The sequence below is a fragment of the Eulemur rufifrons genome, chromosome 7 (genome assembly GCF_041146395.1).
Source record: "Eulemur rufifrons isolate Redbay chromosome 7, OSU_ERuf_1, whole genome shotgun sequence".
Taxonomy (NCBI): domain Eukaryota; kingdom Metazoa; phylum Chordata; class Mammalia; order Primates; family Lemuridae; genus Eulemur; species Eulemur rufifrons.
Window position 1 is genome coordinate 285,428,052 of NC_090989.1, and position 24,492 is coordinate 285,452,543.

Here is a 24,492-nt window from a genome sequence, read left to right on the forward strand (position 1 = left end):
TCACAGAACGTTTCGTGTGCACTTGAAAAGAATATACATTCTGCTGTTTTAGGGTAGAGTGTTTTATGTGTCAATTCAAATTGGTTGTTGGTGTTTGCATCTCCTGTGGTAGTTTTTCTGACTTTTGTGCCTGTCAGTTACTCTCAGAGGAGAGTGGAAATCTGTGGTTGTAATTTTGTCTGTTTCACCTTTCAATTCTGTTAGTTTTTGCTTTTTGTATTTTCAAAGTCTGTTATTCACACAATTTTAGGATTTTTGTATCTCTTGATGAATTAACTGTTTTGTCATTATGCAATGTCTCGCTTTATCACTGGTGATGATCCACGTCCCAGAAGCCTACTTCACTTAACATTAACATAGCTGTCCCCACTTCCTTAAGAATAGTGGGTACGTGGTACAACTTCTTCCTTTCTTTCACTGTTAGCCTCTTGGTGTCTTTCTATTTAACATGAGTTTCTTATAGATACCATATGACAATCTCTGCATTACTGTTGGAGTGTTTAGACCAATCACATTTAATGTGATTATACATATGGCTGACTTTTACCATCTTGTTTGAAAATTTTTTTTTTTTTTTTTTTTTGGAGACAAGAATCTTACTCTGTCACTCAGGCTAGAGTGCAGTGGTGTCATTGTAGCTCACCGCAGCCTCAAATTCCTGGGCTCAAGCAATCCTCCTGCCTCAGCCTCTCGTAGCTGGGACTACAGGTCCATGCCATGAAGCCCAGCTAATTTTTCTGTGCTCAGTAGGACAGGGTCTTGCTCTTGCTCAGGCTGGTCTGGAACTTCTGACCTCAAGTGGTCCTTTTGCCTCAGCCTCTCAGAGTGCCAGGATTAAAGGCGTGAGCCACCTCGCCTGGCCTGATTTTTGTTTATCTCTTTTCCTTCCCTCCTTTCCTCCTCCTTTTCTTCCGTCCCCTCCAGAGGGGCCTTTCACTTAAGAGGGTCTTGCTATATCCCCCAGACTGGTCCGGAACTCTTGGGTTCAGGCAGTCCTGCCTCAGCCTCCTGAGTAGCTGAGACTACAGGCACACGCCACTGAGCCCGACTCTGTTTATCTCTTTCTGTCTTTCCTCTTTTCTGCTTTATTTTGGATTGAGTAATTTTTATTGTTCCATTTTATTTCCAGTATTTCTAGGGGTTACTTTAGGATCACAGTCTGTATGTTTAGGTTATCATAGGCTGCCTGCAGGTAAAGTGAGGCCATTTCACCAGTAATAGAAGACATCACTGTTACTCATTTTGCTGCAACCCCAGACGTGTTGTTTTGTCTTTTATCTTTAGAAGTAGTTAAAAATTGAGAACAAAAGTTATTAATATATATATATATCTCCCCATATTTTCCATTTTTGTTGTTTTTCATTCCTTTGTGTTTATCAAGAGTTTCAAACTTCCTAGGAAGTCTTCACATTCTAAAAAACAACTGTGGACTTAAAAGAATATTTTTTTTTTTTTTTTTTGAGACATAGTCTTGCTCTGTCACCCCAGCTAGAGTATAGTGGTGTCATCATAGCTCACTGCAACCTCAATCAAACTCCTGGGCACAAGTGATCCTCTTGCTTCAGCCTCAGCCTCCTGAGTAGCTAGGTCTACAGGTGCCACCACCATATCCTGCTTATTTTTTTCCTTTTTGTAGAGACGGGGGCTTGCTATGTTGCTCAGGCTGGTCTCAAACTCCTGGCCCCCAGTGATCCTCCTGCCTCAGCCTCCCAGAGTGCTGGGATTACAGGCGTGAGCCAGCATACCTGGCCTGAGCCTCTCTTTATGTGGTTACGGGCCATTTGTATGTCTCCTGTAGGGAAATATTACTGATACCCTCTGCTCATTTTTAAATTGGATTATTGGTCTTTTTATTGTTGTTTTATTCTTTTATATATTCTAGATACTAGGTCAGTGAACTTTTTACAAATATACTCTGTTATATTAAAATCCATTTATTTTCCTTGCATTCTTCTTGCATCTTTTACCCACCCATGATTTTATTTTATTTTTTTGAGACAGAGTCTCGCTTTGTTGCCTGGGCTAGAGTGCAGTGGTGTCAGCCTAGCTCACGGCAACCTCAAACTCACCGGCTCAAGCAGTCCTGCTGCCTCAGCCTCCCAAGTTCCTGGGACTACCACCAAGCCCAGCTTATTTTTTCTATTTTTAGAAAATACAGGGTCTCTGTCTTGCTTAGGCTGGTCTTGAACTCCTGAGCTCAAGTGATCCTTCCTCCTCAGCCTTCCGTAGTGTTAGGATTATAGGCGTGAGCCACTGCGCCTGGCCGCACCCATGATTTTGTAACATGCATTGGTCATTTGGAAAATGGTTTCACTGAGTTATGTAGAGCTTCCAAATATTGTCACATTTTGTGATACAGTATTAATGATTACATTCATTGATACCACCACCAATTTCATCAGAAAAGCCTTTACATACTACGTACGAAGCAACTGCCTTGTTAATACGTTTTTCTTCTACTTTAGGTGAATCTTAAAATGAGAGAGATAACAGAGAAAGAAGTTAAATTAAAACAGCAGTTACTGGAAAGTCCCGCTCATCAAAAGGTAAAGAATAAATGTAATGTTTCTGGAATGCACTAAGTTACTGTTGTATTAATGCTGGTCCCAATGGTAAAGAGTTACATTAGTTACTCCCACTTGTGCTTTATTTTACTCCCCGGCCTCTTGGATTCGCTTGCTGGGCCTCTGTGCCTGGTTGAGGGCAGCACGGGCAGTCTGTCCCCCTGCCTCCCAGGAAAGGGTGGTTTTGTGTGGAATTGTCAGAGGGTGAAGAGTGAGTTGGGGGGAATCGGGGTGCTCAAGAGTAGGGGCCACAGGATTTACCTGGGAGTCAGCCCAGAAATCACGCATTGCTAAAGGTGCCCTTGGAAATCCAGGAACTGCCCTGAGGTGCAGTGTAGCTGGTGGCGCATCTGGGAAACCTTGTGCCGTGGTCCAGGTGGGTCAGTGCCGTGCATTTGCTGTGGTGGCACAGACAGGTGTGCCACACGCTGTGGTCATTAGTCTTGCTTCCTCCGACATTTTCTCTTTTGCCAAGCACAGTTAAGTGCACACATACCGTGGCCCGACCGTCTGTAAGGTCTCGCTGTGGAGGGCGGTGTGCCTTCTTCCCCTCTTCCCCCCTCTCCCTCCATTGGCACCAGGCAGTGGCCATGCTTTTGTTAGCAAGGTGGGTGGCAAGTCACGCCACCTGCTGTGTGCCTCCCTCGTCTGGGTCTTGAGCATGGCGCTTCCTCCTTGTCCTCAGATGGACTTGTTTAAACGTGTGGGTACAGACTGAACAGCCCTTTGCCAAGTCAGAGTCGACTTCTTGCCTTTTGGTACCCAACTCGTGGCAAGTTTCCGAAGTATCCTTTGCTACTGCAAAGGATAGTGTTGTGGAGATGACTTGTAGTCTTCCACTTTCATCATCTGATAATACGACATGCCTATGGCCACGCGCACTTGAAAGATTTTGCTTACCAGAGGCTGTCCTGCCTCTGCCGTGTAAACGCCGTGGGGAAAGTGTGCTAGCTGCGTGCACACGTGGACCTGCTCTGCTGATGCTCCTCTCCTGCCTTCCTTCTCTCGCCTCCGAGCAGTCTCCCTCCAAGTGGTACTGGAAGTTAGTGCCCGTAAGTGAACCCGGAGCCACCAGCTGCCATCCGCAGAGCCATCCTGTCGCGATCACTTGCTTCCATTAAAAATTGCTCACACCTAAAACTGTTTTTTTTTTTTTTTTTCATTTGTTTAAATGTCCACCTTGGCATTGTTATTACACTTTATATAGTACGAGCGTTGCCCTCATTTTGAGCTGAATAGGCTTTGTGATGTTGCACTTCGGGATTCTAAGTACATCTTGCCCAATTTCTTAGTAGCTCCTTTAAGTGGCCGACATACGCGTAAATGGCGGGGCACCTGCTCTTTGCCAGTAGGGAGCAGAAGGCAGGATAAGTGATCTAATGCCTAGTTACTCTTTCTATTTTGTTCTTCCTGTTGTTACCTTGCCCAACCGTGGTATTTAATGGAGCGTCTGTTAGTCACCGTGAACTGGGCTGTCCAGTTATGGAGCTGGTACCTGGCCAGGGGGCTGGGGCGGCAGAGAAGGGCTCGTGCTCGTGCTTGGAGTCCTCTGCTCTTGGGTGTTGCAGCCTCTCCTGCCACCTCAGCCTGCACGGTGTGGGGAAGGGCCTGAGCTAGGTCAGCACAAACACAGGATTTCTGGAGTTCAGTGTGGATTTTCACGTCAAAAGAAAGTTAAAAAACCTTAATTCTGGTTATGCACCACCTGGTGGCCCATTCTGGAAGCTGAGCCAGTTTGTGACCCCGTCCACGTGGAAAAATGCTTAGCACCCCAAGAGGCCTTTCCACGTGAACTTTTGGAACACAGGTCTTTTTGCAGACGGTTTTATATGTACTCCTTTAATTGCCTGTGTCTTTTAGTTTCATTACTTGGGCCGGGTTTTTCTTAGAATTCTGTCATAAAGGGGACACCAGTGGAGGTGAGCTGGGAAGCGGGACTATCTGAGCAGTAATAAATTCTGCTTCGCCGTGGAGAGAGCATCTTGTTTGTCTTTGAAATGTGTTAGTGAGAAAGAAGACAAAAGCATTTTTGATGATTATTTAGATCTTTTAACTTCTTGAATCATGGAGGATAAACAGCTGCATATTCAAACAGTGATGTGCTTTAGTCAGGGGCTCACAGAATGTAGCTGTCCTGCAGGAAGTCAGGTTTCAGATGGGAATTTTATAAAAACAGAACAGTGTGACCAAGAATAGTGACCCTTACAGTTTCTTGTATTAGATAGTTGATAACTACCCAACAATGGTCAGTGACTAGGCCAATGAGGATAAGTTCAGAAAGGTCTGATACAGAGCGACAGGTTCAGAGGTTTAACCTCACACCTTACAGTCTAGACGTCTACAGAAACTGATTTGCAAGGCAGTTGTGCAAGCTACCTGGACCCTTGTAGTTCAGGGAGTGTTCTGCTTGATTTTGAACCCACACCATCCATCTGTAATCAAGACACCATTTGCTTTACCGCATGACTGTGGTCAATCCCCTGTGCCTGCTGTCTCCGTGGAAGCCTGGCCTGGCGCATGCTGTGGTGCACTGCATGCTGGAACCTGTGGACTTTGCACACGTGGTATAGTATGAGGCGGGTCGTGTGTTGTAGGATGTGCTGTGGGCTCTGAGAAACAAGTTAAAAGTGTGTCGAGGCAGATTTTATTGACATAAAATAAGCCTTATTGCTAAATTTAAAAGAATGTGTTAGAAATGTTTCTTGTGAAATGTTAATATTGATTGTTCTGCGTTATACAGTTACTGACATAACAACTTGAAATTCTAGATTCTAGAGACAAGTTTTCTTCGAGGTGAGCTCATCTGCATAATTCAGAAGTCAGGTCATCACTGTACACTGCTGGGCCTGCTCCTGTAGTTTGTATTGTGTCTCTCTACTGTGGAGAACACGTGGGCAGCGGGATACGCCATTTTTAAAGCTGTGGACGTTAGTGCAGGGAACTCGAGGGTCCCGGCAGCTGTGTGGGAGTAGTGCCTGGGCCAGCGTCCTTCCCTCAGCAGCTGGGGTGTCTTGTGCTCCGGTAAACTGACCCGCGCCCGTGGCAGCAGATCCGACCGTGTGGTGGAGCTCAGAACACCACGCAGTGGCCTTCTTTAGATGCAGCAGTACGGAAGCCTTGAACAAGCACTTCTTTTAAATCACCTTGCATGATTTAGTTTCTTGTTGCATTTATTAGAGTGTCTATTTTTTGTATTATGAGAAATTTTGTCTACCTCAGTTTCTGAAATTTCAAAAACCATATATTAATGCTGTTTTTTTTTTTTTTAATGGCTGAGGCCAGTGATGATAATACTTAGAAAAGTTACAGTAACTTGGGTCTTCCAAGCATTAGAATGTTCACCATTTAACTTGTTTCTCATTATTTATGGTGTGTTGGCTTTGGTAGTGTAGACGTGCGTTCTCTCTCCTTCCCCACGTGTGCCGCATCCACGGCAGCTTCCACCTCCAGCGTCAGTTTAGAGTAGACTGGCCCTGGGTGTGTCTAGCAAGTAATTGCTGTCCCTGGTGGGACCAGTGTAGCCATAAAGCCCAATTCCCTCGTTCTTGGCATGTATGTTCCAGGCAGAGTGTGTCTTCCAGACGTATTGGCATTTCGTGGATGGGTGCAGTGTTCCCCGTGTGCCTAGCAGGTGTTATGTCCCTTGATCTAACCGGATGCCTGTGACATATATGGTAGTGAAGAGACATCACACGCAGAGACCGTTTTCCTTTTATCAACTACAGGTCCGCTATCGACGAGAGCACCTTTCCGCTAGGCAGTCACCCTACTTCCCGTTGCTGGAGGATTTGATGAGGGACGGCAGTGATGGCGCCGCTCTCTTAGCTGTGATTCACTATTACTGCCCCGAGCAGATGAAACTGGATGGTGAGTGCAGAGCGCGTCCCCCGCGCAGTCCTGACGGCTTAAAGGGAAATTAGAGCATACGTTGATCTACAGAGTAAAAAAACAAAAAGCCAAACACACAGAAAGTACCACTGAATCCTTAAAATCAGTTGAGATGTTAGCACACAGATGGAGGAGCTGGGGGTGCTGTGCACATACTTAGCCTGCATTTTACCTGATAAAGAAATTGTACTTCAAAGTATCTGGGTAATGTGTTTCTAAATTATTCATGACTTTGCCTATGTCTCAAAATGGGGAGGAATTTTGTAAATCTTCCTCAATTGATTTAAAATATCTAGAACTTAGTTTGGGGATGTGATAATTAATGCAAGATTCAGTCTGTTTGCAAACCATTTATGAGCAACTACCACCTGCTTGTTATTGGTGACATTCTGATGACAATGCATCTCTTTCAGGTGCTCATCACCTAATGATGAGGAGAAAAATGTGAATGACAGTGGGTGTCTGGACAGGGGTGGTGGGAACACGAATTCTGATCTAGGTATTGCTGAGCACCCTTCTTTCTGAAGTAGGTAGACTTTCACAAGGCCAAGGGAGGGCCCTCTAGGCTAATATCCCGTGTGGGAAACATTTGTGCCAGACTTCAGGCACTGGATAGATTGAGCTGTACCATCAACTTTCCTGTTTCTGAGGCTTCCGAACTGGGACTGAGCCAGGCTGCCAACTTCTCTAGTTCTCCAGCTTGCAGACGGTGTGTCGTGGGACTTCTCTGTCTCTGTGATGATGGGATCTGATTCCTCTAATAAATCCCCTCTCATACATCTGCCTGGTTCCATCTCTCTGGGGAGCCCTGACTAGTACACTCCCCTCTCAAATCCTTAATGCCTAGAAACTAGAGAAGGAACTTCTAACTATTTCATGGATTGTGGAGGAAATCCCGGCGGGACTTGCTAGTGTGAGCTTGACCAGGGCAGGGGTTTTCTTTGTCTTGTTCACTGATGTATCCCAACCATCTGAAACAGGGTCTGGGATAAATTGGTGTGGAGTAGATATTGAATAAGTGAATGACATACTTTTAAGAACTTCCCAGGGTGCAGCTCACAGTGATACGTAAAGGGATATTTGTTGCCTCAAGTGTGCATGCCAGAAAATAAGGAATTTTGAAATTAATGAACTGGGTTCATTTCAGTGCATTAGAAAAAGAACATAGAAAGTTGAAGGAAGAAAAATGAAGGTAGTTTCCTGACCGTTTATCTAGTCAAAAGTCACCCCAGAACAAGGAGAATAAGCAACTAAATTGCAAATTCCATCTTGGAGAAAACCAGGGTATATCTGGACCTGGAGCGACAAGTGCACTAGTGGAGAAGTGGTGACTGAAAAGGAAGGAGGTCAAGCCAGGGCAGCGGCGGCTGACCCCGTGGCACCCCAGGCGGCCACATGGCAGCACCGAGGACCACGGGGGACAGTAATGCCTGGGGTGGGGGTGGTTCCTCAAGAGCAGCGAGAGCCCAGGTGAGCTTTTCTGCTCCTGCACACCCTCAGGAGGTGGGGGACACTCTCGGGGGACCCTTAGCCAGATAGGCTTTGGTCTCAGACTCCAGGCAGAGAGGCATCTGGGATGAGGTGACACACCAAAATCAGGGCTTTTGTATAAAATTCTTCATATCGGAAGGTGAGAACAGTTCTCTCGGTTCACCTTCCCCAGGAAGCCTCTGTCCCTGCTTGGCTCTGTGATACTGATCTGCCCACGCACGAGACAGGGGAGGGTTCTTCTCCGTAGAGATAAGCCTAGGGAAGAAGGCCACAGCCACTGATGTCGGGCAGCCCTCTGTGAGACAGCTGGCCCTGCTCAGTGCCCTCTCGCAGACCCCTGGCCCCGCTGCCTCCCTTTTGACTGCGGACGGCGAGCCCTGCTGTTTGAGGAAAGCCACTGACCTGAACGGGAACCAAAGTAGCAGAGACGGTGCAGGCGAGCAGGAGAGACGCCAGACAGGGTGGGGGGCCTCGGAGCGAGGATGGGCTGTGGGGTGGAACCTTTGGAAGACACACAAAATGATTGGACACAGAAGAGCTCTTGGAAGGAAACATTTGGTCCCTGATATGCGATAATTCACTAACATGCTAGATAACAGAGTTGAAGAAATCTCCCTTAAAGTAGAACAAAAAGCAGAGGTGAAAAATAAGGGAGAGAGGTAGGAGAATCAGAGGATCAGCTTAGGAAGAGAACAGAGAAAACAGGACAGAAGAACTTAGCCCCAAGAGAAAAAAATACAGAAAAATGTCTCCAGGACACTAGTGACTAAGTAGTAAGGACCCACGGGCACCCAGCAGAGTTACTGAAGCATGAAGCAGAGCCCCCGCTGATGGCATTGTGGTGAACTCTGCCCCTGTGCAAGAGGGGCTCCTGGGTGACTGGAGGGACCCAGCAGGTCACACACAGGTCAGGGAACCCGATGACATCAGGCCACAGTCCTGGAAGCAGGACAGCTGGATCCAGTACCAGGGAGAGTGCTCCATCCAGGGTGCATGACCGTCACAGGGTGGTGGGAGCCACCAGCCTTTCCGTGGATGGTCCCGGGAGTGCACTGGGACAAAGCCCAGGAGGGGCAGGTGTGCCAGCCCAGTTAGGACGCAGCAGAGTTGGGGAAGAAAGAGGCAAGTGTTGAATCCAGGAAACAGTTGCACCAGGGGTGTGAGCAGAGACACCGTGTAGCTCAGCTGTGGAACTGTTACGTAGCGATGGGTACAGAGTCTGATGCTGGGTTTATCTCACTTCCTGCTGTGTGACTGCAGGGGAGAGCTGCGGGGCACCTGGGCTGCCACCGTCTCGTCCACTGCAACAGCGGCAGGTCGCAGCCTGCTCCCCAGTGACCGCTGGGAGATGGGGCACAGTGTTCTCTGACCAAGGCGAGTGTCAGGCCACAGGCAGAAAGGGTCGAAGGAGTGGAATGGGCAGAGAACTGTTTTTAAGCTTTTAAAAACACTGCTTGGCATTTTAAAGACTATGTACCTTGTTAAAATAAAAACTAATAAATTCTTGGTAAATTCAATATCAAAAATTAATAAAGTAGAAAAAATGTAAAATTTTTAGAGCATATGTGAAATTAAAAGCTAGTTTTAGTAAAGGATTAATAAAATAGATAATCCTCTGGAAAAAATGGATCAGAAAAAGACAAAGAATATGGTAGATACTAAAATAAGAAAAATGCTGAGGCTGTTTATGTGTCATCTACGTTTGGGATGTTAGATGGAATGGACGATTTTCTGTTGAACCCAGAGAGATGGGAGCCCAACCAGGTGGACCCACAGCTAAGACGTACGTGGACACAGACGGAGTAGTCACAAAGCTCCTCCGCACGCACTGGCGTTGCTGGGCTCTTTCGCCAGACTTGCACGCGATTGACAGCCCGTGTTACGTAAGCTGTCCCAGAGAGTAATGCCCCTAGCTTTTTGTAAGAGGAGATTATTCCCTGACACCAAGAGTAGACTACGAGAAGAGAATTGCAGGCCGGCGTTCCGTGTAAGTATCTTTGGAAATCCCCTGCACAGTGTGAGAAAACAGGAATTTAACCGTGGAGCAGGATCTGTACAGCCTCCTCCTCCGGTGCCGAGAGAATCCCTTCTGGAAAGTCACTTCCTGCGTGTTCTTGGCCTCGCAGTGACTTGATTGGACCCGATAATCTTATTGACCCAGCCTGCTGCAGACACGGTTCCGAGGGAGACCTTTGTGTCCTGTCGGCAGGTCCTCCGGAGCTGAGCAGGGGGTCGGGAGGAGGAGCCTGAGGTACCCCAGAATCAGCTGATTATGGTGTGTCTGCCCATAATGCAGCCAGAACTGTGAAGTTCTTGGGAATAAGCACAACAAAAAACATTAGGAAAAATATGTAAAAGTAAAAGATGTAAAAAATGTTTTAAAAAATGTAAAAAAAAGTCATAAACTTTTGTCTGTGGTTTTGAAGAAGATTTTAAACAGTATTCTTAGATGCCAAGAGGCAGTATCATAAAAATTGTGATTTCTCCAGATTGTTCTGTAAATTTACCAGTCACATAAATACTTTTATTTTCACAGAAATTGACATGGCAACTGGAAAACTCATATGGTTGAGTAAGGGCCGAAAGAACAAGGTTAATGTGTTGTAACATTTTATTTTGATACAAATTTAAATTTACAGGGGTTTGTTCAGGGAACATTTCTGTACACTTTTTGCCTAGATCTTCCACTTGTTACATTGTGTCACATTTGTGGTGATGTCTCTTTGAGCCATGAGGGAATAATTTGGAGAGAGCAAAGGCACTCTCCTAGCACAACAAAAACCGGGGAAGTTAACACTGGCGCAGTAGTCCGCAGTCCCGTTCAGTTGGTCATTTGTCCTAGTAATGTCCTTTCAGTCTAGCATCTCATCCTGTTTTGTTGTCGTGTCTGGTTTCCCAGCCTTTGTCTTTCTTGACCATGATGTTTTTGAAGATTAAGGTTGGCGAGTTGGTCAGGTGTCCCTTGTTGGGGCTGTCTGCTGTTTCCTTGTGATGTGTTCTTCTGAGCGCGTCACCGCAGGGCAAATGTCAGGAAATCCCAGTGTTGTTGACGCCAGCTTTGTTCACTGGGTTAGGTGGCATGTGCTGGGTTTCTCCGCTTTTAAGGTTACTGTATTTTGCTCTATAATGAATTAGTAACGTGTGGGGAGAGGCTTTGGACAGTGTAAGTGCCACTTTTCTCACCCAGCTCACCTGGCAGTGCTGTCATGCCCGGATGGTTTCTCGCCTCAGCGATCCTTCGCATTGTTAGCGAGCGGTCTGAGCGGCCTGCTGCGGGAAGGGCGCCTCCCCCCACTTCATGTGTTGGTGTGTGTCAGCGTGGCCTCATGGGTGCTTATTTTATTCAGTGGGTTATAGTCCATTTCTTTTATTATTTATTTTGTTACTTAGTATCCCAGATTTCAGCCAAGTTAATTTTGAAGAATAAAAAGATGAGGTACTTGCTGTACAAATATCAAGTTTTGTTTAACTTTACATTAGCTAAAACAGTGAGGTTTTGGCTTGGGGATAGTCAGGTGGACCAGAAGAACCCATAGAACCAAGAAAAGAAACACGTGGTAGGGAACCTGGTCCTTTGAGGTGGCCTCGCAGTGCGGTGGGGAGAGGGAGGTCTGGCTGGTTGGAACGTCTGCAGGGAGCACGCGGAGTCCTCCCCACCCCCCACAGGAGTGAGGGTGAAGGTGCGAACCTGAACCACCGAGATTAGCTTTGAGAAGAGAATACAGGAAAATACTTCAATGATACTGATGTGTAGGGATGGATTACTTAAGTTATAAAAAAGCACAAGTAATAGAAAAGATTATTACATTTAACCATATTAAAATTTAAAACTTTTGTGTGACCAAAAGGACATCATAAACAAAATTAAATGATAAACCATTTCCATGAGAGAGTATCTGCAACAAATTTAAACTGACAAAGGATTGTCATACAGTCCTTTTGAAATCACAGTACAGAAAGAAATCCTGTAAATCAGAAAACGAGGAACCACCCAGAGGCAAAGGAAGAACAGAATTTCACAGAAGGAGTCATCTTTAACAGCCAGTAAACATGAAGGAATAACACACCAGTAATCAGGGACTTGCTGTTTCAAAAAGAGGTATTTCACACCCACTGAGTTGGCATACATTAAAATGTGACACTGAGGTGGGGGTAGGGAGTGGCGGTGTCCAGGCCCTGCCGGGGAGAACAGCGTGGTGAGTGTGGCACGGGAGGGGCGGGTGGCTCAGGGCCCAGCCAGTCCCCTTCCCGGGGTTCCTTGGGCAGCACCCGTCTGTGCAGGTGCAAGGAGCACGCACAAGCTTGCTTGCTGCAGAATGTTTTATCATAGTAAAAAATTGTGAAATACCATGTAGCTGTTGAATGACAAATGACCCATGTCAACATAGATCTGCTTGGAAACATAATATTGAGTTTTGGGGGAAAAACAGGCTGCAAAAATCATAAGGCATAGTTTTGATATCATTGATGTAAAGTGAACAAAGCCAAGACAGTGCTCTCTCTGGCTACGTTACTGATGGATGCAGACCACGTGTGACACAGCGCTCCAGCAGGAACATACCACGTGTGACACAGCGCTCCGGCAGGAACGGGGAGGGCACTTCACAGCTGTAGGACAGTGGCTGCTCTTGGGGAGGGAGATAGGCTCCAGCAACATCCGTTGTGTTTTATTTCCAAAGCAAAACAAGATCTGAAACAGATAAGATATGTTGTTATAATATTTCATAATCAGAATTTTAAAAAAGAAACATTTCTTACCAATAGAAATGTGCACAGTTACTCAGCTTTTAACAGGTTTTTTTCTTAGAAATAAAGTTTATTTAAAAATAAGTTATTTCTCAGATTCCTTGGTTTTATTTTTTATTTATTTTTATTTATTTATTTTGAGACAGTCTCATTCTGTCCCCCAAGTAGAGTGCAGTGACATCAGCCTAGCTCACTGCAACCTCAAACTCCTGGGCTCAAGTGATCCTCCTGCCTCGGCCTCCCAATTAGCTGGGATTACAGGTGTGTGCAACCACACCTGGCTAATTTTTCTGGGTTTTCTTTGTTGTTGTTAGTAGAGACGGAGTCAGGGTCTTGCCTTGCTCTTGCTCAGTCTGGTCTTGAGCTCCTCAGCTCAAGCAGTACTCCCACCTCAGCCTCCCAGGGTGCTAGGATTACAGGCATGAGCCGCCTCACCTGGCCAGATTCCTCTGTTTTAATATGTATACATGTACAGGCAAAATAAACTTAAGTAGCTTCTAATTTAGTCTTGAGCTGTATCCTGCTGTTCTATCAGTTCTTGTGTGAGAGTAGCCCCCAACTTTGTACCTGAAGCGCCTAGACTCAGGAGGTGGTGCACTGGCGTGTCCTCACTGAGGTCTGGCACCCTGCAAAGCAGTGTGAAATGAGCAGTTGTCCCACCCCAGATGCTATTAATAGTAGCCAGTTGTCCCCCACCTCTTCACGGACGGAGACTTGGGCTACGCATAGTCACTTGATTCTTGTGATTAGTAAAATGCCTGTGTTGTCACTGAGTGGACTTGGATAAGCTGGACGTTTTAAAATATATGCTTTTCCCTTCCTCCTACCCTTTGCAAACAGGGAAATAACCTTATGCAGAGGGTTTCCAGTTCCTGAAAAATTTGGTTAAATGTTTGCTAATTACATGCTTCAGGGCTCTTTTATAAACTAAAATGTGATTGTTACTATTCATTTTGGAAGCCCAATCTTAAAATCTAAGTGAGCAGTCCCCAGCCTGTTTGGCACCAGGAACCAGTTTCATGGAAGAAGATTTTTCCCCCAGGGGTGGGGGTGGGGAGGTGTTGAGGGGGAGGGGGAGGGAGGACGCTGTTGGGGGGATGGTTCCAGGACGAATCAAGCGCCTCACATTTACTGTGCAGCCAGACCTCCCAGCGCTGCACCACTAGCATTGAGGCCTCAGCGCCACCTCCGATTCTCACGGGGAGCAGTGGACGCGAGGGGGCGCGCTCCTGTGGGAACCTAGCGCTGCTGCTGTGAGGATGGGGAGCAGCTGTAGGCACGGATGAAGCTTCACCGCTCACCTGCTGCTCACCTCCTGCCGTGCGGCCAGGTTCCCTTCCTGGTCCAACCGCGGATCTCAGTGATTTCTGTCAGGCTTTACGGGTGGGTGTTCACCACCAAATTCAGACCTGAGAGTTTTCTCCAGGTTTTTTTTTTTTTTTTTTGAGTGCTTTTCCTTTTATATTTAGTGTTACTTGTAATATTTACTGTAATGTTTAAATCTCTTAATGTCGTTACCTTAAGTGTCACCACTACCTTTATATAAAATGTTTTTTGGTTCAGAGTTTTATGTTTCTGTACACACACAATACTCCTATGACGCAGGATATCTTCATAATAAATTGTGATTTCTTTCTGTCTGTCAGACATATGCTTGAAGGAGGTGACGTCGATGGCCGATAGTCTGTACAACATCCGGCTCCTGAGAGAATTCTCCAACGAGTATCTTAACAAATGCTTTTATCTCACCTTGGAGGACATGCTGTATGCTCCCTTAGTGTTGAAGGTAATAATGAATTATTGAACACACATTTTAAAACTGTGCGTGAATAAGCTACTTATCATGTCCTGTTCTTTTTGTCTTTGTTTTTCCTTTTAGCCAAATGTTATGGTTTTTATCGCTGAGCTCTTCTGGTGGTTTGAGAACGTCAAACCAGACTTTGTTCAGCCCAGGGATGTTCAGGAGCTGAAAGATGGTGAGTGACAAACTTCCCATGGATCGGTAGCAGTTTCCTTGATGGAGTCCAATTAATTAGCTCTGCATTTTTGTATGGTGATGGTTTTTATATTTAAGTAGTTTCTTTAGAAATACAGAGATCTGTGTCATTGCCTTAGTGTCTTGTTTGCGACTTTTCCATTGTGGTCCACGTTGGAGTCACTCAGCTCCTTCAAACCATGCAGCACCCCCCAGTTCCGCGGAGTCAGAATCGAAGGGATGGGCCTGAAGAATTTGGGAAAAGCTTTCCAGGTGGTTCTGATGAACTTCTCGGTCAGGAAGCACCGTTCCACCTTATTCCATGATGGCTGCTCTCACCCTCCGGAATTCTTACTTTCCCTCTAAATAAGGCAAAAAAAAAAGTCTGTTTACCACAGAGTGAAATAAATCTTCCAGCCTTGACAATCTAGAAAGCTTTAAGAAGTTAATATAGGAGAATGTCTTCATGACCTTGGGTTAGGAAATGATTTCTTATAAAGAATATAAAAGCATAAGCCACAAAGGAAAAGATTGAAAATTGAGGCACATTAAAATTAAGATCATCTTTTCATTGAAAGATGATAAAAAGAGTTCAAAAAAATCCCAACTAGCCGTAGAGGGGGAAAAGATACATGTGATGTATATAATAGGTAAATAAGTAGTATCCAGATTATATAAAGAGCTCATTCATATCAATAAGAAGATAGAAAAACCAGTAGGAAAATGAGGAAAATAACAGGTGCTCCATGAAAGTGGGACCCTGGATCCCCAATTAACTTATGGAAAGGTGCTCAGCCTCCACAACGGGGGGTTTGCCAGTTAAAACAAAGTGATATATGCACATGGTTCCCAACTTACAATGGTTCAAGTTAAGATTTTTAGACTTGACGATGGTACAAAAGTGATGTGCATTCAGTACCACATAACCATTCTTCAGTTCAGCATTCCATGAATTATATGAAATATTTAACACTTTATCATACAATAGGCTTTGTGTTAGATGTAGGAATGTAAGTGTTCTGAGCACATTTAAGGTAGGCTAGGTTAAGCTATGATCTTTGGTAGGATAGGTGTGTTAAATGCATTTTTGGCCTATGATATTTTTAACTAACGATGGTTTATCAGGAGCTAACTTTGGTATAGACGAGGATCTGCATATGTTATACGCACACACACCCCGCCAGGTTGGCAAAGCAGGGGGCAGTGCCAGGTGTTGAGGAAAGTGTCCAGGGAGGCAACTTTCACCACTGCTGGCAAGAGTTTGAATTGGGGCAGCCTCTTTGGAAAATGTTTGACGTTGCCCAGTGCTGCGGTTTGTCTGCCTTTGGCTTGGCAAACCCATCCTGTTGTGGACACCCCGGGAGATGGGGTGCTTGTGCGCCAGGAGTCAGGGAGGGAGTGCTGGGAGCAGCTGTGCTCCTAGGGAGTGGCAAGAAAGAAGCCCCTGCGTGTCTGCAGTGGGGCGGATACACAGTGCTGCTGTCATGCGGTGGGGTGCTGCACAGCACTGGAAACGTATGCCCTGCAGCTGCAGCCACCAGGGCGAACCTCAGTGATAAAGGCACCAGATATCACACAGGGTGACTTTCTTCATAGAGAGCTGGAAAGCAGGCAGAACTCCACTGTATTTCCGAGGGGGAGAGACACGTGTGTGTGTATGTGAGTGTGTGGAAGGCGTGATCAGTGGTGGGAGGAGGTTCCTTTGGGGGCATGTGGGGGGTTACTGGAGGGCTGGTGATTTTCCCTTCTGGACCCGAGTGCTAGTTAGGTGGATTTTGCTGTATAAGTCTTTGTTAAGCTCTGTGTATGTTTTTCTGCAGTTTCTGGGTGGATGTATAGTTTACAATACGAAGGAATAAAGACAAAGTTTAGAAGACTGCTCGGTTAGCTTTTGCTGTTTGAATGTTCTTAAATCACCTCAGTTCCTCACGGATGGCCTAGAACCAGTTCATCCCTGGACTGACTTTCTTTCCCAACCCTTCTTCCCTAGACACCTGTTCCATCTTCTAGACAGAAACACTGCAGTCACTCTTAAACCTGCCTCCGTCCCAGTTCAGGTTAGCCCTGAGTGCAGGCCTTGCCAGCGGCTGGTGTTAGAGTGCTTTCCATTCTTCCTGCTCTTTGCAGAATGTGCTCTCCCCGCTCCGCGCCTTCTTCACGCCTGCCTCCGCTCTGCCCACTCTGGCTTCTCCTGGTTCCTCTGCATGGCCTTTCTCCGCCGTTGTCAGGACACTCGCAGCTCAGGGACCTCTGAGGTCTCCTGTTTCTTAAGGGGTGATTGAGTCTGTTCTGCCTGGTGGGGGAAGCCTGTTGCCATTGGGCCCGCATATGAGTGCTGGCTCGCACGCGCCCCTTCCCACTCTGGCCTGCCTCCGGCTCGCTGCTGCTCCCAAGAGCCTGGTCTCCTCCCTGACGTTAATTCGCTCAGCAAGGACTGGGAGCAAGGCGCTGGGGCAGGCTGGCCTCTAAGCACTGGAGTGAAAGGCAGCTGGGTTAACTCAGCCCTGGAACGTTTTGGTGTGTGCCGTGACGAACCCATGGCCAAGGTGCTAGAGACTGGGAGCAGGAGGAGTTGGCTCCAAAGGAAGAGTGTTGTTTTTAGGCAAAGTGGGGAGGGGACTTGGAGGCAGTGGGACCGCAGAGGGAACTGCGTGTGTGGAGCCACCAGAGCCAGAGAGGTCTCAGTGGTGGCCCCTTCTCTTGCCCACTGGTGCCTGGGAACGAGGAGTTGGCAGTGCCAGGAAGCAGCTGTAGCTTACAGTTCCCTCTGGGATGTGACATGGCCAGTGAGTCCTGTGGTCGTTCCCCCTCCCCTCTGCACGTCCTGGGCTGTAGGTGTGTCCCTGGACTGACAGTGTGGTGTGAGACCCTGTGCAGTAGGTCCTGCTCTGTCAGCCACGCGGCAGTGGTGCCGACTGGAGCCCTGTGGCCAGGGAGGCAAACTCGGACACAGCATGGTCTGCTCTCGTCAGAATGAATCGCTGGCCCTTCTGGCTGCTGTCGGGTGGCTGGTTGATCTTCCGAAGGGCTGGTGCCACATTAGAGGTGGCTTTGGTCTCTAGCAGCCTCGCCAGGCGGGAGTCCTGCCCTTTGTCTCCATCCCTGCCTCTGGCCCTTCACACGTGTGCCCCTCATCCCATCACGAGAGTGGCTGATGGCAGAGTCTGTCTGCGTTCTGAACAGATCCACCTATTAACCAGGCGTGGGCTTTGTCCTTTTCCATCCTCTGTGGGTGCTACGGCGCTGGCTCACCGGGGTCTGGTCCGTGTGCTCCTGCAGCTGGTGCCCCTGGGCCTCTGCAGGCTCAGTCTCAAGGTAGCACGTCCGTCTTGTGGGTGTGCTTGACCCTGTGCCCTGGAGTGAGTGGCCGGCAGGACTCGACTCCTCATGGGCAGTTCTGGGCGCATGGCAGTGGGTGTCCCGTGCCCAGAGCACCAGGGCCTGCCGTGTGATCGTCTGTGGCTTCGGAGTCCCAGGACCCAGGCTTGCTGTCGACTCCACATGGCATGTCATACCTGTAGTGCCACGCGGTCTGCTGAATTGTGTGGCCCGGGGGGCAGGGCTGCTCACACTGCAGCCGGCCCTGCCCAGGCGCACTCTGCTTCTCTGGGCCCCAGTCGAAGCCTTCCGGGCCACCTGGGGCAGAGCAGTATTCCCAGGTACACCGTGCGACCTTCAAATCCCGGAGGCATTGCGGCTGCTGTTTCCTCCTTGTCAGTGAGAGGTGTAGAATGGAATAATGACCCGAGGTGTCCGGGGAATGTGGCTGGTGGTCCCTCTGGGACTGGGGAGTCGTCGCCACGTGCCCTCACGGTAGCGTTGCTAGTCTCAGAGACGGGGCAGGCACTGCTGGGAGGAAACACTGGCAAGAAGGGTTCCAGGAGAAAAGACAGTTGTGTGCGTACGAAGGGCCCAGAAGGGGCTTGCTAGAGTCGGGGGCGCAGTCTCCCGACTTCCCAGGGAGGAGGCTTCTTTCTGAGGAGGGCAAGCGAGTTTCCTCAGGAAAGACGAGTAGGCTTGTGGGGTGGGGGCGGTAGGGGCCTGCGTTTATGCTGCCCTGGAGCTTCGTCTGGTCAGATCATCTGCTTTCCTAATATGTTGGATAGCAGAGGGCTTTAGTTTAAAATACCTTTTTATGACACTAGGGTGTAATTTGGTTCCCTCTAGCATGGAGTCCTGAGTCCCTGTGGGACAGCTGCCCGTAGCGCCCGCTCATCGTTCCTGGTTGCTTCTCACGAGACGGCTTGACCAGTGCCCTTGCTGCCGCGTGGCCGTTTTTTTCCCGGGGAAGCTGTGCTCTTTCCAATTTTCCATGACTCCCCTGGCCCATGGCCGCCCCTCCAGCCCTGCACTTCATTACAGTAATCGCAGCCACCCTGGCCTCTCACCTGGGAAGCCGCCTCCCGTCCTCGCGTTGCCGTGGGTGATTACTGCCCCCGCACCTGTTGCTCGGGCAGCCCTGGGGCTCAGAAGAGGCAGCAGGGGGCTGCCCACTGCTGCTGCCGCCGCCGCCCCCTGACCACGTGCCCCTGAGCCTCTGCAGGCTCCTCTGAGTCCTCACCTGTCCTCCGCTGTCTGTGGCAGTTCTGGTGGTTCCCCTGGCTGATGAGGAAGGCCCTTCCCGGGAAGACGTGTGCACTGTGAGCCTGGGCTCGTGCTGGGTCTTGTGTCTCGGGAGTGCTCCCAAGATCAGCACCCTGGTCCCGCCCTCCGAGTCCAGGGCCACACGCCCTCCCCTGGCTCTGCTGGGCCTGCTGGCTGCACCTGCATCTCCCTGGAGGGGTTTGCCTCTCCTCCCAGGCATGGGTTTTGCTGGATGTCACCCTGGTCGTGGGCCCAGTGGCTGGGAGGGAAGATTAAAATTGTATGTCTATAAGGTGTACAGCATAATGTTTTGATATTCTTGTATACATACCGCAGTCAAGCTAATTAATATCTCTTCACAGAATTACCTCTGTGTGTGTGCGTGTGCGTGCTGAGAACACTTACAATCTCTCAGCAAATTTCAAGTATATAATACAGTGTTATTAACTATAGTCCCCATGCTGTCCTTCAGGTCCCAGGAACTTACTGGTCTTATAACTGAAACTTTGTGCCCTCTGGCTAACATCTCCTGTCTCCCACCCTCCAGCCCTGGCAGCCGCCTGCTGTCTCTGCTTCTCTAAGTGCTGCTTTTTAGGAGTCCACATATATAAGTGTGACCAAGCAGTGTTTTTCTTTCTGTGTCTGGCTTACTTGGCATAATGTCCTCTAGGTCCATCCATGTTGCCAAAAATGACAGGTTTCGCTCCTTTTTTAAGACTGAATAATACTCCATTTTGCATGTGTGTGCGTCACAGTTCTTCATCCGTCCGTCCTCAGCACACAGGTTGGTTCTGCGCGTGGCTGCAGTGAACGGGGCTGCGGTGAGCATGGGAGCGGGGGTGCCCTTAGCCTGATTGCACTTCCTTTGGGCAGGTGCCTGGAAGAGGGCTTGCTGGATCATCTGGTAGTTCTATTTTTAATTTTTTGAGGAACCTCCCATACTGTTTCCTATAATGACTCTACAAATTTGCTTTCCCACCAACAGTGTACAAGGGTTCCCTTTTTTCCCCACATCCTCACCAACACTTACCTCGTGTCTTCTTGATAATAGCCAACCCGACAGGTATGGGGATACTGTGGTTTTGTTTTGCATTTCCCCGATGATCAGTGATGTTGAGCAACTTTTCATATACCTATTGGCCATTTGTATGTCTTCTTTGGAACAGTATCTATTTAATACCATAGACTACCTTTAAATCAGATTATTTGTATTTTTGCTATCAAGTTGAGTTGCTTATATATTTTAGATATTAACCCTTTATCAGCTATATGGTTTGCAAATATGTCCTCCCAATCTGCTGCCTTTTCATTTTGTTGATTGTTTGCTTTGTGTAACATTTTTAGTTTGAGGTAGTCCTATTTGTATATTTTTACTTTTGTTCCCTGTATTTTTGGTGTGATATCCAAAAAAATCATTTTTGCTGAGGCCAGTAAGGAGCCTGCTCCCTGTGTTTTCTTCTGAGAGTCTTATGGTTTCAGGTCTTAGGTTAAAGTCTTTACTTCATCCTTTTTGAGTTGGTTTTTGTGTACGGTGTGAAATAAGTGTCCAGTTTCATTCTTCTGCATGTGGATATCCAGTTTTCCCAGTATTTATTAAAGAGACTGTCCTTTCCCCATTGTGTGTTCTTGGCACCTTTTTGCAAATCAGTTGACTGTAAATGTGTGGATTTGTTTCTGGGCTCTCTGTTCTGTTGCACATTGGTCTGTGTCTGTTTTTATGCCAGTGTCATGCTGTTCTGAGCACTATAACTTTGTAGTATAATTTGAAATTAGGAAGTGTTGATGCCTTCAGCTTTGTTCTTCTTTCTCAAGATTGCTTTGGCTATGTGAGGTCTTTTATGGTTCCATATGGATTTTAGTATTGTTTTTCTATTTCTGTGGAAAGTGCCATTGGAATTTTGATAGGGATTGCACTGAATCAATAGATCACATTTAGTAGTGTGGACATTTTAACAATATTAATTCTTTCAATCCATGAACATGGGATATCTTTACATTTATTGTGTTTTCTTCAATTTTTTCATCATTGTTTTATAGTTTTCACCTCCTTGGTTAAATTTATTCCTAAGCATTTTGTTCTTTTCGATGCCATAAATGGGATTTTCAGTCCCATAGATGGGATTATTTTCTTGATTTCTTTTGCATGTATTTCCTTGTTAGTATATAGAAATGATACTGATTTTTGTATGCTGATTTTGTAGCCTGAAATTTTATTGAATTCATTTATTCTAATAGTTATTGCATGGTTCTTTTGGGTTTTCTACATATAGGGTTATGTCTTATGCAGACAGAGACATTTTTATTTCTTCTTTCCAGTGTGGATGCCTTTTAAAATTTTTCTTGCCTAATTGCTGTGACTAGAACTTCCAGTACTATGTAGAATAAAAGACAATAGTGAGCACGCTTATCTTGTTCCAGACCTTAGAGGAAAAGCTTTCAGTTTTTTCCCATTGATTAAAATGTTCGCTGAGGGCTTTTCATAAACGGTCATTATTTCGTTTGAAGTGAATTCTTTCTATAACTATTTTGTGTAGATTTTTTTTCTTTTATCATGAATGGCTATTGCCTTTGTCAAATGCCTTTCTGCATGCTATTGTGGCCATGTGGTTTTTACCTTTTACTCTGTTAATGTGGTGTTTCATACTGATTTGTATGTGTTGAACCAACCTTGCCTCCCAGGGGTGAATCCCACGTGGTCGTGGTCGTAGTGTATAATCTTTTGGAGGTGCTGCTGAATTTGGTTTGCTGTATTTTATTGAGGATTTTTGCATCTATGTTCATCAGAGATAATGGCCTATAGTTTTCTTTTCTTGTGGTGTCTTTGGCTTTGGTCTCAGGGTGATGCTGGCCTCATAAAATGTGTTTAGAAGTGTCCCCTCTTCGTCTACTTTTTGGAAGGAGGATTGTCATCAGTTCTTTAAATATTTGATAGAATTCACCCATGGAGCCACCTGGTCCTGGGCGTTGCTGTGTGTTGAGGTCTCTGATCCCTGCTTCGGTCTCTTTATTTACTGTTGGTCTGCTCAGGCTCTCTGTTTCTTCCTGAGTCAGGCTTGGTAGGCTTCCTGTTTCTGGGAATTTGTCCACAACTTCATTATTCAGTCTGACATCTAGGTGTTCACAATAGTCCCTTGTGACTCTTTTTATTTCTGAAATGTCTGTTATAATGTCTACTCTTTCATTTGATTTTACTTATTTGAATCTTCTCTTTTTTGATCTAGCTAAGGGAGTTGTGATTTTTATTTTTTTCACAAAACTAACTCTTAGTTTTGTTGATTTGTTTTCTATTTTTCTATTCACTATTTGATCTATTTCTACTCTGATCTTTATTATTTCTTTCCTTCTGCTTTGAGCTTAGTTCGTTCTTCCTTTCCTAGCTCTTTGAGGTGTAGAGTTAGGTGGTTGTTTCCAGGTCTTTTTTTCTTTTAGTGTAGGTGTTCATCGCTACAAACATCCTTCTTAGTGCTACTTTAGCTGCATCACATAAGTTTTGGTGTGTTGTGTTTTCATTTTCATTTGTCTGGAGATATTTTAAAAATTTCCTTTTGATTTCCTTTTTGACACAGTAGTTTAAGAGTGTGTAGTTTCCACATATTTGTGAATTTTCCTGTTTTCTTGCAGTTATTGATTTCTAGTTTCATTCCATTGTGTTTGGAAAAGATACTTCATATGATTTTGGTCTTCTTTTTTTTTTTTTTTTTTTGAGACAGAGTCTCACTCTGTTGCCCGGGCTAGAGTGAGTGCCATGGCGTCAGCCTAGCTCACAGCAACCTCAAACTCCTGGGCTTAAGTGATCCTACTGCCTCAGCCTCCCGAGTAGCTGGGACTACAGGCATGTGCCACCATGCCCGGCTAATTTTTTGTATATATATATTTTAGTTGTCCATATAATTTCTTTCTATTTTTAGTAGAGACGGGGTCTCACTCTTGCTCAGGCTGGTCTCGAACTCCTGACCTCGAGCGATCCACCCGCCTCGGCCTCCCAGAGTGCTAGGATTACAGGCGTGAGCCACCGCGCCCGGCCGATTTTGGTCTTCTTAAATGTTTAAAGACTTGTTTTGTAGCCTAACATAGGCTCTATCTTAGAGAATGGGCTATGTGTGCTTGGGAAGAACGTGTGTTCTGCTGCTGTTGGGTGGGAAGTCTGTATGTGTCTGTCTGGTGCATTTGGTCTACAGTGTTCAAGTCGGCTGTCTGTATAGACTTTCTGTCTGGATGTTCTACCCATTGTTGAAAGTGGAGTACTGAAGTCTCCTACTGTTATATTTCTGTCTATATTTCTCCTTTCAGATCTGTCAATATTGCTTTATATACTTAGGTCTGATGTTGGGTACATATACATTTATAATTGTCATATCTTCCTGTTGAATTGACCCTTTTATCATTACATAAAGACCTTTTTTGTCTCTAGAGACAGTTTTTGACTTAAAGTCTATTTTTCCTGAGTACAGTCACTCCTGCTGTCTTGTGGTTACCATTTGCCTGCAATATCTTTTTTCATTCCTTCACTTTCAGCCTTTGTGTGTCCTTCAGTCTGAAGTGAGTTTCTTGTAGGCGGTGTGTTGTTGGATCTGGGTTTTTCGATCCATTCAGCCAGTGTATTTTTTGATTGGTGAGTTTAATCCATTTATATTTGAAGTATTATATTTATCGATAGGGAAGGATTTACTGTTACCGTTTTGTTAACTGTTTTCTATTTCTTTTTTTTTTTAACTGATGAAGTAAAACAGCATGTCTTGTAGTTATTTTTGTTCCTCTTTCTCTCCTGCTGTCTTCATTTGTGTTTTTTTGTTGTTGGTTTTGTGTTGATGATCTTTGTTTCCTTTCTTTTTCTTTGTGTAACTTTTATAGGTATTTTTCTTTGTGGTTACCTGGGGCTTACGTAAGATCTCTTGTAACCGTCTGTTTTAAGCTGACAATAACTTACCTTCACTTTTGTATAAGAACTCTCAGCTTTTCCCTTCCACGTTGTGTATTATTTATGTCACCATAACTATTTATATTATGTAACCATTAACATAATTTAGGGTTATTTTAAATATTTTTGTCTTTTAACTTTTATAATTAAAAGCAATTTATTCACTGCTGTTATAGTAATACAGTATTTGGGTTTTGTTTATATATTTACCTTTATCAGTGAGTTTCATACTTCATTTGCTTTTTAGTGTTTCTCATTTCAACTTGAAGAACTCCCGTTAGCATTTCCTATAAGGCAGGTCTAGAGGGGGTGAACTCCCTCAGCTT

The 24,492-nt window shown here is 45.9% G+C and overlaps 1 protein-coding gene across 1 annotated transcript in view; it reads left to right on the top strand.

Annotated features, from left to right (window-relative positions):
• The window catches only part of CAMSAP1 (calmodulin regulated spectrin associated protein 1), a 72,587-nt gene that overhangs the window by 28,672 nt on the left and 19,423 nt on the right, over window positions 1-24,492 (top strand). The window contains exons 4-7 of the mRNA XM_069477105.1: window positions 2,466-2,546; window positions 6,290-6,431; window positions 14,336-14,475; window positions 14,569-14,665. Coding sequence (XP_069333206.1) covers window positions 2,466-2,546; window positions 6,290-6,431; window positions 14,336-14,475; window positions 14,569-14,665 — 460 coding nt within the window. The remainder of the gene's footprint in view (window positions 1-2,465; window positions 2,547-6,289; window positions 6,432-14,335; window positions 14,476-14,568; window positions 14,666-24,492) is intronic.